The following is an 18740-nucleotide window of genomic DNA, read 5'->3' as shown; positions in this document are numbered from 1 at the left end:
TTGAATATCTGTGGCGTGATTTTGGCCAACGTTCAGAAATCTGGTTAGTCGGGGTAACTGTTCGGCCGCGGCGCCATCCGCTCGGCAAACAACATCTTGTCCGCGGTCCGTAACAATATATATATTTATTTATATATATATATATATATATATATATATATATATATATATATATATATATATATATATATATATATATATATATATATATATATATATAATCGTTAGATTAAATAAGACGCGGACGTAGCTTCAGGATGTTGATCTTTAATTGTCGACAAGCTTTCGACCAACAAAAGTCTTCTTCTGAGTCAGCCCCAAGTTCAACGGAAGGGTCAACTTGGGGTCAACAAGGGTCAACAAGTCAACTTGGGGCTGACTCAGAAGAAGACCTTTGTTGGTCGAAAGCTTGTCGACAATTAAAGATCGACGTCCTGAAGCTACGTCCGCGTCTTATTTAATCTAACGATTATTTATTCAATACAAATGAGACGCCCTGCTCGTACTTTGGAGTTTCTACTATTTCTTACAGTTATATATATATATATGTATATATATATATTGTTACAGACACGACTTTGATGTTATGGTGGGCCGAGCGGAATGGCCGCCGTGTCCGCACAAGTTACCCGATTATACTCGAACGTTGCCGAGTCGCGCTACGCTAAATCAATGAAGGAAAAGGACACAACGGCTGGGATTAAAATGACACGACACCAGGGATACGGTTCTCAAGACCTCCGGAGGAGGTTATATTAGGGCGGAAGGTCAGATTACAACGACAAGAGGGACAGCAGAGAAAGGCAGGCACTTAGACACACTCTTATAATAGCCCCGACAGATGACAGATAAACAGGACAAAAACTGACTCACACGGGGATTGATGGCAAGGAAAGCGGGTATCGATGGCTCAAGGTGCACTCTTGGCTCAAGGACAGAATCGACCCGGTCCGGTCCAGAGATGCGGGAGGTCTCTCTCTCAGCGCTGGAAGGTGACGTTCTTTCTCCAAGCTGGGGGCACATCTGACGTCACGTCCGGTAAGTCGCTGCGTATATCCGGCGGGGAGTGACGCCCTCGGCTAGTTAGCTCCGCCCCAGATGGAATCGGTCCGCCCTTCTTATTGGGTGCGGGGGGGTTACCGGCTCCGCCCCTGACGAGGAGCTGACAGCCGGCCCCTTCGTGGTAACCCCGTGGAGCGCATGGGCAATGGCGGCTAACCACGCCGGTGTGAGGACGCACACTCCCCGCGCCGCGCCGCCCCCCATCTCCTCTGTTGTTGTAGTTGTAGTTGTTGTTGTAGTTGTTGTTGTTGTTGTAGTTTCATGGGGAAGATGATGGGAGGAGGTATGGGAAGGTCCTAAACTCACTACTGGTGCCATATAATCACATTCTGGTGCAACGAAGAGTCAGAATTAATGGAAACGAGTCCTTAACTGACATAGACTAAGAATAACTAGCAAGATGTCCGAAAGTTGTCTACGTGAGATGCGGTGGACCTGGGCACGACATTTAATGGGGGAAAAAGGGGAAGGTCGGTTCTACAGAGTGTTATTTACAGGCAATGGGACTAGGGAATGGGGGATTGGGGATAGTTGGGGAGTATTGGGGAAATAGGGGAGTATTTACAAGCGGATATTGAGGCCAAGTCCCATATCCGCAACATTGCACCCTTCTCTACCCTCGGGGCGTCCCGACCCGATAAATTTTTACCTATTTTAGTGTGGCACTCAGATGTAGTTCCCTCTACTATTAACTCTACCCTGAGTGCGACAGTTTTACAGATGTTCACAAATGAGTAAATATGTCCCCCTGCGACGTTGCACCCTTCTCCTCACAGAAACACACCCACAGGATAACCGAATCGCGGAAAGCATCCTCAAACTAAACATACAGCCGGTAGGGAGCATCATTTACACAAGACTACACTGATATTTACACGACGATCCAGGACCTGTTCTTTGAGGAACACATGCAGATGTTATGCATAGAGAGAGAGCACGCATGCCAGCATCGATACACCAACCCACGAGTGCCCTGTGGCCCTACGGCCTTTAATACTGTGCAGAGCACCCCATCCAAGCACCAAAAGCACCACCCCATTATGTACAGTCAGCACCATCCGGTGCACCAATAAAGTGTTCAATAAAAAAAAAACACAATCAAGTGTCCATGGTCACCGGTGGTGTCGCAGCCGGCCGATGTTCTGCCGCTGGTCTTGCCTTCATGGAGCACTTGGCCTTCGTACTTCTTTCAAAAATAAAGAAAGGCGCCAACCGCGTCCATTTCTTTATTGTGGCCGTCAGGGGGCCAACTATAAGTGGTTCACCTTGTATGGCATAGGTGCCACGTTGACCCATAGGTCCATCCATGGGTGGTGCTTGGCCGCAAAAGAACTGCGGTCCATTGTGGGTGGCCACAAACATTGCGGTCCATATGGTGTATCGATCCAGGCAGCAAGCAGCGAAAGTGCAGGCCCACAACTGCGGATCCAGCACCTCTCTCTCCTCTCTCTCTGCCCCAAAGCCAGATCCTCGGAGGTGGGAGACAAAAGAAGCAGACAAGTGAGTAAGGTGGTAAGGGCGCAAAAGTGCACGCAATACAAGATGATGCACACTGGGGGCACATGGGAACCAGGTGAGACAGGTACGTTCCTATCGTACGCCCCCCCCCCCCCACCAGGTAACCTACATGGCCCCTCCCTCACCCCTTGCTGTATCCACAAAACACAACACTACCCATAAACATCTATTTTACAAATCAACAAACATCCCTACTGTCTTCCCCGTTCCTCCCATATACCAAATTCGTCTTCTCTCCCTCCTAACCAATCAAATTTGCCATTTTCAACTCTCATCAAAATTTGCCATCTCCAACTGAACATCAAAATTTGCCATTACCAATTCATCATCAGTCCCTCCTAGGGAGGGAGAGATGGAATCACCCCAATGTCTCATCCACGTCGTGATGCGTCTCACAAATCCTCACAGCAATTCTCATTTCCTGCAACAGAACAAAGAAAACACAGGTGTGGAGTCATCATCATCACCACAGGTAAGTGGCTGCGTATGGTGCGACAGGTTCATCAATCCTAACTATTTCCTCAATGACTTTAACAACTTTACATTACCCGGGGTCTTTCTCCGGCCAAACCATTGGCCCTCTTACACTATGGGTTCTAAAAACCAATTCCCATTGGCCAACTGTGGTGCTTTTCAATTTGGGGTCTCACTCCCCCGATTCCTCTCCCGGTGCCCTCGCACAATTTCTGGGCCGCGACGTGTACCTCTCCCAGCGGGTCTACCCACCTGCACACCTCCACCACTGCAGTTGCCTCCGAGCTTACCTGCTCCTTACCCTAACCTAACTACCTGGGGAAGGCCCTCTGGCGCTCTCCCCACTCGGTGCCCTCTCTGGCACTGGGCTACCCGGGTCCGTCCTCCGGATCCTCGGGCCCCATCCACAACTCTACCGGCTCCCAGAGCCCACCTGCGGCCTCACCTGGCCGACATCCTCACAGTGGTGGAGTGCCCAACCAACTACACACACTAACAGGCTACGCGCCCAGCCATTTCCACGACACTAATGCACCCATCCACAATACCATTCTGTCACCCGCACCACAGATGCCAATATCCAACCACAATTTACCTGTACCCTCTACCTAACACTTACACTACCCGCCCCGGGTATCCGTGATGGGGGTCCACTCTTCCCCCATTCACACCTTCGCACCATGCACACCACTCCGTACCACTTACTCCAACTCTCTCCACACACCTGTACTTGCACACCTGTGCTCTCACACCTGGTGCCACCTGCACCCTTCTCTCCCCAAGCGCATTCGCGCTGATCCACACACTCACTACTCATACACTGCTCCACACACCTGTCCAGTTGCACACCTGTGCAATCACACCTGTTCAATTCTCACACACACGGCATCATCTCAGCTAACTACTCCCCTCTGAAACTTGCGCTTCCCAGTCGTCCCTTTAAACTATTGCGCTCCCACGTCATTATCATCCACACTAAACTACCTGCGTCCCCACTACAGGTATCAGTCACTAACTAACCTTAACGTCACCTAATGTCATCTTCTAGGGCCCTATCAATATAACCTAACCCACCCGGGCTAGTTTTCACTGCCATACACCCCATAAGCTATTGCTCCTTTGCCCCCAGTCCTCTGGCACTAATAAGCCCCCCTTATTCAGAGGTACTGGGTCCCGCCTCGGCATCTAAAGCCGAGGCAATCCACGGGGGCGCCTGCTCGCCGGTGTAAGGCCTTATCCGGTCGGCGTGGACGATCCGAGGGAGGGCTCGTGGCCCCATTTTGATCTTAATGACCACGTCACAGATTTGCGACAGGACGACTCCTGGGCCTTGCCAGGGGGAGGTGAGCTTTGGGCACCTTCCCTTCCGCCTCCGGGGATTAAAGAACCAAATCTTCATCCCCGGAGCGTATTGACTCCCCTGGCTCCGGTCGTCGTACCTGCGCTTCATCTTTTCCCCCGCCAGATGGAGTTGGCGGCGGGCGAAGGCATGGACTAGCTCCATGCCTTCCTCTAGGTGACGTGCGTACCCCTCCCTCGGCGGGTTAACCACTGTGTCTGGCACGGGACCGCATAGCAAGTCGGCGGGAGCCCGTAACTCCCGCCCATACATAAGCAACGCTGGACTGCATGCGGTGGCCCCGTGCTGGCTGGTTCGGTAGGCCATAAGCAAATAAGGGAGATGTTCGTCCCAGTCATCCTGACGGGTGGCGGTGAACAGTGCCAGTTGTTGGATTAAAGTTCGGTTGAATCTTTCCACCATCCCATCAGATTGAGGTCTTAAAGGCGTTGTTCTGGTTTTCCGAATTGACAGGAGACTGCACACATCTTTTAGCAATTTGCTCTCAAAATTTCGTCCCTGGTCGGTGTGCAACTCCTGTGGAATCCCATGCCTGCACACAAATCCTTCCACGAAGGCCTGCGCTACCACCCCTGCTTCTTGGTTGGGGAGGGCGTAGGTCTCCGGCCACTTGGTGAAGTAGTCCATCACAACGAGGATGTACTTATTACCTAGGCGGGTGCGGGGTAGTGGGCCTAGGATATCCATGGCCACCCGCTCTAGGGGGGCCCCCACCTGATGTAATTGAAGGGGGGCCCTCATCCTCCGTGCTGGTCCCTTTTTGGCAGAACAGGCGTCGCATCTCCGACACCAGTCCTGTATGTCGCGCCCCATATTCACCCAATAGAACCTCCGGCGGACCCGAGATATTGTCTTTGTCCTGCCCAAATGGCCGCCGGAGCGGGTACCATGCACCTGTTGCAATATGACGTTCTTGAATTTGTCAGGGACTATCACCAGCCAGGAAGTTCTATCAGAGGGAACCTCCACCCACTTGCGATACAAGATGTTGCCTTTCAATTCCAGGGTCTGCCACTGAGCCCAATACGCCTTTGTTTGCGCCCCGAGGGGGGTGACCTCTTCCCCCTTTGGTCTTTGCCCCAATTTGACCCATTGGAACACCGGCCCCAGAACAGGATCCTCCTGCTGGGCCGTGCTTCAAGCCAACTCTCCAAATTCTTCGTCCGCGGTTAGTGGCAAAATTGGCCCTCTCACCCGGGTTGCCCGGACAACGAGGGTCGGGTCCGAATCGCCCAATTGTTCCCTCTCCTCGTGTCTCGCACAAAATTTGCAGTTTTCCCCCAGACAAGGACGCCGAGAGAGTGCGTCCGCATTACCATGGGCCTTCCCGGCCCTATGGGCCACATCAAAATCGTACTGCTGCAACTTTTCCAACCACCTTGCAATTTGGCCCTCTGGTTCCTTGAACCGAAGGAGCCATTGCAAGGAGGAATGGTCAGTTCTAACCAAAAATTTCCGCCCGTACAAGTACGGGTGGAAATGGTTCATGGCAGCCAGCATAGCCAATAACTCTTTGCGAGTCACGCAATAATTTCGCTCGGGCCTACTTAAGGCCCGACTATAATAACCAATCACTCTCTCCACGCCCTCCTGTGTCTGGGACAAAACTGCGCCCAATCCTTCCTGGCTCGCATCCGTGTCCAGGGTAAATGCCCCGTTGCTAGTGGGGTAAGCTAGAAGGGGTGCGGATGTTAGACACCCCTTCAATTTTTGGAAGGCCTCGTGGCACTCCCGTGTCCAATTAAATCGCGTCCCCTTCTCCGTAAGCCGGTGGAGGGGACGGGCCAACTCCGCAAATTTCGCCACAAAGCGCCGGTAGTAGGAGCAGAGTCCCAAAAATCCCCGCACCTCCTTGATGGTACGTGGTGCGGGCCACTCCTCTACCGCTTTAATTTTGTCTGGGTCCGTTTTTACCCCCTCGCGGCCGATCACGTGACCTAGATAGGCCACCTCTCTTGCAAACAAAGTGCACTTACTCGGGTTCAGCTTCAACCCTGCCTGTCTGAGGCACCCGAACACCTGGTCCAAATTAGCTACTGCCTGGGGGAACGTTTGGGCATGTACTAGGACGTCATCCAGGTACACCAGGCATGATTGCCATGGCATGCCGCCTAGTACATGTTCCATCAATCTTTCAAAGGTGGCGGGGGCGTTACACAAACCAAACGGCATCACAGTAAACTGATACAGTCCCTTACCTGTGGAAAATGGTGTTTTCTCCTTCCCTGCCCTATCCATCTCCACCTGCCAATACCCACTCTTGAGGTCCAAAGTTGAGAACCAATTTGAGCCCGCAACGGCATCGAGGGTGTCATCAATCCTTGGCAGGGGATATGAGTCCTTGAGTGTCACGTTGTTTAGCTGGCGATAGTCCACGCAGAACCGCGTGGTCCCATCCTTCTTTTTGACCAGCACAACAGGTGACATCCAAGGACTTCCCGAGGGCTCGATCACGCCTGCGTCGAGCATTTTTTCAACCTGCTCGTCAGCTTCCGCCCTCTTGCTCCAAGGGAGCCGTCGGGCGGCCTGACGAATAGGCCGGGCCTCACCGGTGTGGATCTGATGTTTCACCAGGCCCGTACGTCCAATATCCTCGGTGGACAAGGAGAAGAGGTCCAAATGGGACCCAACCAGTTTGTGTAAGGCCTCCCTCTGGGTACCTCCCAACTCTACACTACTACGATTTACCATCTCGCAAATGGGATCGGGCCAATTCCTAGTATTTATTGAAGGCTCCCCCCGGGGTCGGCTCAGCTGGACGTTCTCGCCCCTCACTGTCGCGACTTCCTTAACTGGGGTGCAGCCAGCTACCCTCGTGCCCCTTACTATAGTGCGTGGTTCTGTACTCATATTTATTACTCGGACGGCCACTATCGGTCCGTCCGTTTTTACAAGGGTGCGGCCCACGATTAAACCCGGTATGGACTGCGCTGCCACCGGTTCGACCAGGCCGCAGGACTCCTGCCACGTTGGGCGAGCTGCCCACCGGGCCGGCACTATCGCCTCGGCCCTTGGGGGATGGTCACGGCCTCGGAAGCCTCCAGCTCCGTTCTCTCGGCCGTGCTCACTCCCCCTAACGGCAGCTCTTCTACTCCCACCTGCAGGATCCCCCGGCACAAGTCGATTTTACAGCCGCTGGCAGTCAACAGGTCCAACCCTATTAAACATGGGTCGCACACCTCCGCCACCCAAACATCTATCTCCCTCCTTACCGACCCTAACTTGAGGGTCACAGAACCACGCCCTATGATCGGGGCCGTTACCCCGGTAGCAAGCTGCAAACTATAATTTTGCAGGTGCTGGATCTTATCCCAGCCACCTGCGCTCGAATCAAGGACCACAGGGCTGATGATCGTGGCGCTAGCTCCTGTGTCCACTACGGCGTCTACCCCCACGCCGGCAATTTTGCATCTAATTGTCAGGCTACCGGTTCCAATTTGGCCACAATAAATGACCTGTCGCGTCAATGAGGGCTCTCCTCCATCCTCTGCTGCCGAACACCGCCCTACGTGCCCGACACCTTCTAGTTTCCCGGGGTCTGGCGGGGGGGTGTCTGGGGTCGGCTAACCCGCTCCCCCCTGGGCGGAGTTGAGGACCTCAACCGCCGGGGATCATCCCGGCGCGCGGCTCGACAGTGCCGCGCCAGGTGACCCAGACGGTTGCAGGTATAGCACCTCACCTGATAAGGTGCTTGCCTCCGGAATTCCAAATTTCCCCCCCTGTAGGTCCGAATTGGATTACCTGCTCGTGGTCCACCGCGGGCCACCTCCGGGGCCGCCTGCCATGGTCCAGGTCCCGCCAGGCGCTGGTCCACCAGCCTCCGGACCATGCCCGCCAGGTCAGGACCCACGTCGGGGGCAGGCCCCCTAAGGGGTCCGCCCTCCATCGGGGGTCCCACCTGGCGGACCGCCATTGCGAGACGCTCGCCCCCCCGGGCCAGGGGCCTCTCTGCTTCCCAACGGGCCGCAGCATCAGCCGCCTGGCTCAGAGTCTGCGGGCGCCACATGGCGAGCTGTTGCCGGAGCTCAATGTCTGGGAGGGCCTGGATAAAATGGTCCAGCGCCAGGCTTTCCCGGGAATCCGCTGCCATGCTAGCATGTGCGATCCCCACTGCGCGGCGAATGTCGTGGGCAAGTTCCCCGATGGCTTCCTGGGGCTTGCGCTTTCGCAGCGCGAGCTGAGCTTTAACAAGCTCGCTCTGCTGTTCTATGCCGAATCGATTAATTAGGGCGTCGCGGAGGGCTGGCAGGGTGAGAGCAACCGCCGGTAATGCCGTCAGCACCTCCGCCGCCGCGCCGCGCAATGCGGCCACCAGGTGTACTCCACCTTCGTCCTCACCCCAACCGTTGCCCTTACACACACAGTCGAACTGCGCCAGGTACGCGCGTAGATCACTCTTGCCGTCATACGGCGCGAGTGGGACCTTGTGGGACCACCTCGTATGCGAGTCGTTGCCCGCCTGCCGGACCCCGTGCGTCGCCCCTTGCGGGGTCAGCGCGGGGCCGAACCGGCCGGGCCCCCACAGTACATTACCCCCAAGGGGCTCTCGTGCCTCCCCGGTCCCTCCAACAACTACCCCTGTTGGTGTCGATGCATGGGTCACACTTCCGCAACCCGCTACCCATTCCATACCACCACAACCTTGCTCACCCACACCTCGCACCTCTCGTTCCATACCCTCCGGACCAGCCATACACCTCACTCGTGGCCTCTCACGAACATCCGGGTCTATCTCGACCCCCAAGCTTATTAAATCACCTGGCGCATCATACGCACGACCATATTGGTCACCACTTACACCGGGTCCTCTTTCTCTTCGCTTCTCCTCCATCACCTGCGAATCCCTCATCCGGTTAATGAGCACATCATCACGATCCGAACACAGACTTTGGACCAATTCTTTTACTTCCTCCTTTATCTCTTTCTTATCCTCTCTCCGTCGCTTCTTAATTTCGCTCACCCCTTCTTCCACTTCTTCTAATTTCTGCTTCACCTCCTTCATCTCTTCGTGCGCCCCTTTAAGTTCTTCCTCTAACTCCACTTAATTTTTTTCTATGTGCTCCCGCACCTCCCGCTCTTTAACCTCCATCACCTCTACCACCTTGTCCATTTTCCTCGTCAGGTCCTCATGTACCGTCTGACACTCTTTTTTTAATTACCCCTACGTCCTTTTTCATCTCCTTCTGTGTCGATTTTAAACCCTCTATTACCGCTGTGTTCTTCTTTACCTGGTCCCCCAACTCCTTTTGTCCCACTGTCAGTTGTTCTACTCCCAGCGTCAACTCCTCTATACCACTTTGCAATTTTACAGTCCCCTTTCTCACCTCCTTCTCCATGCGCTCCTTACAGTGCCTCACCTCCTCGCGCACTCCTCCGACCTCCTCACTCACTCCTCTTCTGATCTCCTCTCCCATCACTTGCATCTCCTGCCCAGATGCCACCCTCACCTGCTCCATTTCCTCCCTGTGAGCATCCAGTTTGGTTTCTACCCCCATTCTGACCCCCTCTATCTGCTGCCCCATTTGTTTAACTTCCCTTTCCGCTTGGTCCCTCATGTCCCTCAATTTGCCTTCCATGGTGTTTTCTAACCCCTCTAACCCTCTTTGCATCCCTTCCATTTGATTCTCTTGAGCGGCCATTCTGTTTTCTACCCCCATTAACCCATTTCTCACCTCTTTTATCCCGTTGTCTAACCCCTCAAAATTATTGTCTAACTTCCCAAATTTCTTGTCTAACTCCTCAAAATTATTGTCTAACTTCCCAAATTTCTTGTCTAATCCCTTAAAATTATTGTCTAACCCCTCACCGGTACCCCTCGCTTCGTCCCTCATTGCCCCCATTTGGCCCTCTAATCGCTCACTATCAGCCCTCAATCCCACAATTTGGTTTCCCAATTGCTGACTATTAGCCCTCATCTCGTCCTTCATTTCTTCACCCGACTTAACCATAAAGGCCTTTATTTGTTCCATAAATAGGCCCCAATCCATCGGCGGCGCTACCACGGTCGCGGGCGCGGTCGCCGTGACCAGCGAGGCGCCATTTTGTGCGTCTGCTACCCTCGCTGCTTCGCTCTCCTCGCGTCCCTCAATTTGGTCCTGGACCGACCCTGCCTCACTCTCCTCTACCGGACCCCAGCTGTCTTGATCCGCCATAGCGCGACTTTCAAAATTCGGGTTTTTATTTCCGTAAAACAAATCAAATTTCGCTGTTATAATGTCGAGCGCGTAAAACGCGCTCCGGATCGAATTTTACTTCCCAACACCAAAATGTTACCCTAATGGTACACTTGGTGTTCCAAAATTTGGGCTAAATGAATTTAGTCCCAGGTCCGAATCCGACACTCCTGACACCAATTGTTACAGACACGACTTTGATGTTATGGTGGGCCGAGCGGAATGGCCGCCGTGTCCGCACAAGTTACCCGATTATACTCGAACGTTGCCGAGTCGCGCTACGCTAAATCAATGAAGGAAAAGGACACAACGGCTGGGATTAAAATGACACGACACCAGGGATACGGTTCTCAAGACCTCCGGAGGAGGTTATATTAGGGCGGAAGGTCAGATTACAACGACAAGAGGGACAGCATAGAAAGGCAGGCACTTAGACACACTCTTATAATAGCCCCGACAGACGACAGATAAACAGGACAAAAACTGACTCACACAGGGATTGATGGCAAGGAAAGCGGGTATCGATGGCTCAAGGTGCACTCTTGGCTCAAGGACAGAATCGACCCGGTCCGGTCCAGAGATGCGGGAGGTCTCTCTCTCAGCGCTGGAAGGTGACGTTCTTTCTCCAAGCTGGGGGCGCATCTGACGTCACGTCCGGTAAGTCGCTGCGTATATCCGGCGGGGAGTGACACGCCCTCGGCTAGTTAGCTCCGCCCCAGATGGAATCGGTCCGCCCTTCTTATTGGGTGCGGGGGGGTTACCGGCTCCGCCCCTGACGAAGAGCTGACAGCCGGCCCCTTCGTGGTAACCCCGTGGAGCGCATGGGCAATGGCGGCTAACCACGCCGGTGTGAGGACGCACACTCCCCGCGCCGCGCCGCCCCCCATCTCCTCTGTTGTTGTAGTTGTAGTTGTTGTTGTTGTTGTAGTTTCATGGGGAAGATGATGGGAGGAGGTATGGGAAGGTCCTAAACTCACTACTGGTGCCATATAATCACATTCTGGTGCAACGAAGAGTCAGAATTAATGGAAACGAGTCCTTAACTGACATAGACTAAGAATAACTAGCAAGATGTCCGAAAGTTGTCTACGTGAGATGCGGTGGACCTGGGCACGACATTTAATGGGGGAAAAAGGGGAAGGTCGGTTCTACAGAGTGTTATTTACAGGCAATGGGACTAGGGAATGGGGGATTGGGGATAGTTGGGGAGTATTGGGGAAATAGGGGAGTATTTACAAGCGGATTTTCTCACCTCCTTCTCCATGCGCTCCTTACAGTGCCTCACCTCACCTCACCTCACCTTACAGTGCCAAGTCCCATATCCGCAACAATATATATCTGTGCAGTGTCTGTCTTGTGTTGTCCTGTCTTGTATTGTCACTGAACTACTCCCTCAAACTTTTGTGAAATCGTACTATTCCAACTTAACCCACGGTGGGAGTATGCGCTCTACTGAGTGGCGTTCTAGTTGTTTATTGTTTTTTTAATACTTTTGTAATAAAATGACAAAAAAGTCTCTCTGTCTCTCTCTCTCCCCGTCTTTTGGTTTGAAGAAGAGCTCGCTCCCAAAGCAGCGCTTCACTTTTTCCCCACGGTTGTTAAAATCTAAACAATGGATTGATAACTTAATTGTCCTTATTTTCGGGCCGATACAAACACACTCTTGTATTTGCAAAGGCTCGTGTACCATTTTTATTTCAAACCTAGATTGATAAGATTAAGTTTCCTAAGGATTCTTAACCATCCTCAACTCTGCCCCTGTTAGTCACAGGCCCACAACACCCCACTTCATGATTTATTCTCATTTAAGTTGATCGGTATTACACCGTTAGTCCTCATAACACACCACTGTGGCGGTCGCTACTTGCTGAACATGTTACTGCTGTATTATGTCGCCACACTTTATATTGACAGGACATGAATGAACCATCCAGCTTCATCCCTGGTTCCAAGCAAGGATGTGTCGATAATCGCTGGAACAATCCTCCGTTTATTCCCGGTAAGTGTTGTCTTTCTACCATGTTCATTGAACCCATCTTTCTGAAAAAGCTTAAGGGGATGCATTGAATGAGTAACCTTTTTTCACACGATTACATCATTCCCACAGCCTCCACTCCCAGAAATAGTTCCAATGGGTGGGATGCTAGCGGTTCTCTCCTCTTAGACACTTCTTCATGAGACATGCTTGCATAGTTATATGACTGAACAGGCCGAATAATAGTCATTTTCATTATGATTGCTATTTTTGTAAGGAAAAAGCTTGTTCTACCTTGTTGATAAAGTCTTTATCTTGTGCCATTCCTGCCAAACATCTCGTGGAACACGAACCCAATTTTTAACCCATATATTATTCCTGCGTTTCCTCCACCTGGTTCGTACCATCTTGTGTGTTTGCCCATTTTGATGACATTTAGGAGTCTGAAGCAAAGGTTACCTTTCCTCCTTTACAAAACATTTTTTCTTTCGTAGTGCAGAGTGTTACGTGGTCCTCCCGGTGACTACCTGGTCTCGGTGACCCCCGGACCGTGAGAGGAACTCCGCCAGAAAGATCTATTAGTTATGCGCGTTAGTAACGCAATCAGTATGAATTCCAATCAATAAGAAACCCCACACCAAGGATCCGGAATAATCAAGGATATATTCCCCGAGCAATCAACAACCATCAACCATCAGCAATCAATCTTACAAAGATGTAAACTCATCTACAATAACTCTAAGATGGCCATCTTATACATTCCTCACGTGAGCCCCACTCCCGACTCCCTCCATGGTCAATGTCTCTCTAAATGTCTCCGTACTCCTGTAGTTCGATCTCCGCACGTGGGCGGTTGAATGGACCCTTCCTGACGTGCTTCCACCGGGCACGTCCTGTACCGGGAACAACGGCTGCAGCGCACACCTCCTGGCCAAGCAAAGCGTGTAAAGCAAAGCCGGCAAAGCAACACGCGGCTTGCCCAACGCGCGATCCGTACGTGGCCTTGTAGACGGTGAGGCGAACTGTGCCGGACGCTTGGTTCCGTGCACGAACCCACAGTGACTTAACGTGTCAAAGGGTAGTTACACGTCCCGGTAACTCCTCTCGCCAGACGGGCTTTTACACGCCGATTCTGTGACGTTGCTCAATAGCGATACCGCTCGCGTCCGAGCTCGGCGAGGAAGAAGAAGAATCGTCGCTCCTGCAGGACCTCGTGTCTTTTCTCCTTCCGTTTCCGGTCTCCTTTTTCCCAGAAGGGCTCCTGACCCTTTAATCACAACAACCTTTAATCGACTACACATTGATAAGCAAAGACCTGAATCGTAATTCATATACATTCACATAAATATGTAACAAGAGGCAGTCTCAGATTATTGATTTCAATTTCAGGGAGGATAGCTCAGAGGTCTTTCAATCCTCGTGTCCACTTGGCACCATGCCAGCAGTGGTACCACATTATGGTGCACACCTTCCTTCTGGAGGATGTTACTGTTATATCCATGGTGTTTTTTTTTTCACTAGAAAGAAGGATATATCGGCCTTATCTAAATTATCAGTATAGATTTAGTTAAACACATTCATGTCTGTAAATGCCACTGGTGATCGATGGAACCTAAAACGTTTCATTTTCAGAGCTTCCGGTGCAATGCCACTGGATTCCAGACCCAACTAGAAACCCCTCAAATCCATTTTCTTGGCTACAACATACAAGTTTTGAGAACTACTCGGACTTGCTTTGTGGACCCTGCCTGTGGTTCACCCGTAGCTACTCAATTACATAATTGAAAAATATTAATTATGTTTCGTCTGCTTTGAAATATAAAATGCCATTATGAAAGTGGATTTCCTTCCGGCAGCCAAATTGTGACTGAAGGAAAGAAACGTGAACTCAAAAACAACGTGCCACGTTGATGTAATGTCACGGCTTGTGCATTGCAGACATTATGGATGGTGAAATGTACATGAAGACGCTGTGTATGGACGCATTGCAGACATGGGGGCGGCACTATGACGTCCACAGCCTTTATGGATACTCCATGGCCATCGCAACGCAGAGGTGACCGAACAGGTTCCACAGGGCATCTTGCTTTCCGTATTATCAAACCATTTCATCTTATCGGACATCCTTGAAAAAATCGGTTGCAATTTCATTTAAAAACAAATATTGAACTTGTGAAAATTTTGTCAAAACAAAAGCTTCATCGGTTTTTATCAGCGGTGGTGAAATGGATAGGTAAGAAGCATTCGACAGCAATGTTTTTGTTCTTCACTTCTGTACTGCAGTGCAGGGAGAAAGGTTTTCCCCAACAAACGGACCATGGTGATCTCTCGGTCCACTGCCCCTGGCTCCGGGGCCTACACAGGTCATTGGCTTGGCGACAACGCGGCCACGTGGAACGACCTCCGATGGTCCATTATCGGCATGCTGGAGTTTAACCTCTTCGGGATTCCCTTTGTAAGCTTCGCTGCTGCCCCTTAGGTCGATTTAGTTATTTATATTCCCCGCCCCCTCGAATTAAGGTGTTCCAAGATCACATGACAAGCAAAAACACCAACTCAGAGATTATCCTCATCTACTTGGGCCTTGCTATAATATGACATCTGAAGAAGAGAGCCATAAATATTATTTGAATTGTCGAATGTTTTCCAGGAAGTCGAGAAGCTATAATTTACTGTATTAGCTTGGGACAGTAAGGAGATATCCCGGGGTTGTTTATTCGTCAGTTTCTTAAATTCCTGAAAGGGTGTCGCTGTCACAAGCACTTTGTGCTGAGCATGCTTTCCCAATACTTTTGCAATTACTGCACTGGAAAGCAAGCATTTGAAGTTTCTTCTGGTTCCTAAGTAAGGACAAGTCCAGTTGTCGTCTATTTTTTAAGTCCATTTTTTACAAATTTCTTTCCATTTTTCCATTTTTCCCCCATCAGCAAGTCTATTTTTTTCATTTTCCCCCATTTTAACATTTTTCCCATCAGTAAGTTTATTTTTCCCAATTTTTTTCCCATTTTTCTATTCTCCCCCTCCATCAGCAAGTCCATTTCTTTCATTTTTCCCCGTTTTCCCATTTTTCCCATCAGCAAGTCTGTTTTTTTCAATTTTTCCCCATTTTCCCATTTTTCCCCATCAGTAAGTTCCGCTGAATTAACACCAGGGGGGTTGACTCAGCCTGTCATCCTTCCGAGGTCGGCTAATTGAGTACCAGTTCACTGGTAATTCCCTGTTTGTCGTTAAAGGCGGCAAAAAGGGTTGGCGTCAGGAAGGGCATCCGGCCGTAAAACATTGCTTCAAAAAGGGGACCGAAAAACAACAACAACCACGGTTCCCGAAAAAGGCCAACCCCCGCTTTGCGGGGAAAAATGGCCTCTAAAGGTGGTTTTTATAGTAAGTCCATTTATCCCCAATTTATTTCCATTTCCCCATTTTCCCCCATGAGTAAGTCCATTTTCGCCAATTTTTTTCCCATTTTCTCCCCATCTAAGTCATTTTTTTCCAAAATAAAATCCCATTTTTTACATTTTTTTCCCCCATTTTTACATTTTTCCCCATCAGTAAGTCCATTTTTTTTAACCATTATCGATTACAACTCGCTGTCAGTGTCATGGGTTACGTTACCTTGCGAAGCAAATATCAATCTGGTGTGAATCTGTGTACCATGCTGGGAAAAAATGGGTGGGATGCTCGTGGTTCTCTCCTCTTAAACACATTTTCCCATGTGACCTTGTGCAGTCACACACTGGAGGATCCTTTATCGTTTCCTGCCTCGTTTTCACGGTCAGACCTTGTTTATCATTTTGTTATTTCATTGATTAAGGTTTACAACATTCGTGAGTGATGCCCTTCAATGTCCGCAGTTAAGGGGTTTTGAAAGGGATTCACAAAAATAGTGAATGGGTTTGGCTCGGATGTTACTGGTTGCTTTAGGGTTCGGTGGCCTTCTCAATTCCAGCAAGTTGTGTAACGTCGTAACCTGGTCGTAACTCCGTAACCGTCGTAACCTGGTTATCACTGCAACTTTTCCAGGTACATCGCTGGCTTGTTTGCTTACACCGAGTGGATTGCCTATTGCACGATCCGCTAAGAAGAACATTGACTGTGTATATAACTGCACTTTGATCAATCTCTGTTGGGATTGGCTGCCTGATTGTCTTGTGCTTTGGGACCTGAATTTCGAGATAAGATGAGAGCCGGTGATGGACCAGGATTTCCAATGTGTTATCGCTCTCTGGTTCGGAGACTCTGAGCCTCATGCGTGAACTTTGACTCGGCTTGTCAGATGTTAGAGACGAGAGTCACAGAAGCAAGATGGTTTCCGCGAATCCATTGTTAAAGGCAAGCCTTATTATCCCGAAATAATATTTTCTTTACACGAGTCATGGAAAAATCTTCGATCAAAACTTCGGCTATGTTGGTACCGTGACGTTTTCTCCAAATAGATGGTCTTGGACAATCTTGTTTGTGACTCACCTGTGGCATGTGAACATAAGCTAGAGATTAGACAACCCAAGTTGACATGACAATCGATGTGGAAAGCGTTGAAGATGGTCTGCGACCGACAAGGGACCAGATTGGGTGCAATGCCTCGATCATCTTAACCGGTTCTACGGAAGCTGATGCGAGTGCGATCCTTATGCTGTTTGTTCGCAATGAGTAAAACGTACCAGCATCTTTTACCATTCCTAGCTGTGTGATTGCAGGTTATAAAACATGTGTTGCTCACTTTTACTCCTATAGGCCTTCTCGCATGGTTTTGAATCCCGATCCAGCTATTAACTCATCCTAGTGTTTTGCAGGCAGGAGATTCATCAATATGTATGCTGTCTCTCGGATGGATGTTAAGTAGGGTGTCCCATCTGCCGGCATTAGTTTGTGGACATTGAAGACCTCACGGTGTCCTTCTTGAAGAGGAGGCGAGCTATTGCCAGCACCATAAACAATTTACAAATACATTTGTCAAATGTCAGGTCTGGCCAGCTGTTTCGTGAAAGTCTTGGGCCAAGCTTCCCCCTGCTATCCCCACCAAAACGTCGGTTTCTTTTTGGCCAATGAAGAAGAAGGGAAGATGCTCCCTTTTGCTCCGATGAAGGGTTATCACCAGAAACGTCAGCTTCTCCTTGGTTCTCACAGAGGTTGGCATACCTCAATTGATATTCTGTTGATGTAACCGATTGCTCTACCTGCCCACCAAAGCACATTGAAACTAGGCCTTCAGCAGCAAGACTCGTTCTTCATTCTTCTTAGAAAACATCTGACTTCTCTGTTCATTAATGGGTTTGAAGTGGTTTTTCTTTAACCATCAAAGGGGCGAAATTATCCTTTTCTTTGATTCACTTCACAAGAAGGGGCAAAACGACTGTATTGGCAAGGATATCCCCAAATACATAGCCCCGTGGGGGGACTGATGGCTATTTTCCCATGGTTTCTGAGAAGATTTTAAAATGAATTAGCTGAACTTGAGGTGAAACCCCCTTATCAGTCTCTTTTTGGGGGCGGATCCGGATGGGGAGCACAACCCCATGAGACCTTATAGTCTGGATGCATTGTACCAAATTTGTCCATATCAGTCAGGTAGGTGTGGAGAAGATGTTTTAGTGAAAATGAGGGAGTCCGCGAGGGGGTCCGTGGCCCCATTTCTGGGGGAGATACAACCATGAGGAGTGCAACCTCTGGTCAGGGAATGGTCTCGATGTCACATGGCCAGTTTGGTCTGGATCCACTGGGAGCCTGAGAAGTCTTTTGAATGAAATAGCCAAAGTATGGGCAAAACGCCACTTTCACCCCCTTTATAGCGGGATCTGGATGGTGAACTCAACCCCATGAGACCTTGCTGTCCTGATGCATCATACAAATTTTGGTCCGTATCGACCAGGTAGTTGCAGAGAAGATGTTGTCGTGAATATGAAGGTTGAGGCACTTGGGGCTTGGCACCCTTTCCACGGAAGATACAGCCATGGGGGAGCACAACTTGAGGTTAGGGCATGGTCTCGATGCCACATGGTACAGTTTGTCAGTTTCTGAGAAGTTTTTTGAAGGAAATACCCAAATTAGGGACCAAACCCCACTTTTATCTCCTTTATAAGGGCGGATTTGGGTGGTGGAGCACAACCCCTCATGACTTCACTGTCCTGATGCATCCCACTAAATTTGGTCCGTATCGGCCGGGTAGTTGTGAAGGAGACGT

At 50.3% G+C, this 18740-nt stretch overlaps 1 protein-coding gene across 2 annotated transcripts in view; it reads left to right on the top strand.

Annotated features, from left to right (window-relative positions):
- The window catches only part of LOC137438996 (sucrase-isomaltase, intestinal), a 674815-nt gene that overhangs the window by 321833 nt on the left and 334242 nt on the right, over positions 1-18740 (top strand). For both annotated transcript variants that reach the window (XM_068134544.2, XM_068134543.2), the window contains exons 14-16: positions 12502-12586; positions 14501-14618; positions 14846-15017. In XM_068134544.2, the coding sequence (XP_067990645.2) occupies positions 12502-12586; positions 14501-14618; positions 14846-15017 (375 nt within the window). The remainder of the gene's footprint in view (positions 1-12501; positions 12587-14500; positions 14619-14845; positions 15018-18740) is intronic.

This window comes from Myxine glutinosa, chromosome 13, assembly GCF_964187855.1.
Source record: "Myxine glutinosa chromosome 13, kmMyxGlut1.1, whole genome shotgun sequence".
Taxonomy (NCBI): Eukaryota; Metazoa; Chordata; class Myxini; order Myxiniformes; family Myxinidae; genus Myxine; species Myxine glutinosa.
The sequence above is the reverse complement of the archived record's forward strand: the minus strand, read 5'-3'. Positions and strand labels throughout refer to the sequence as shown.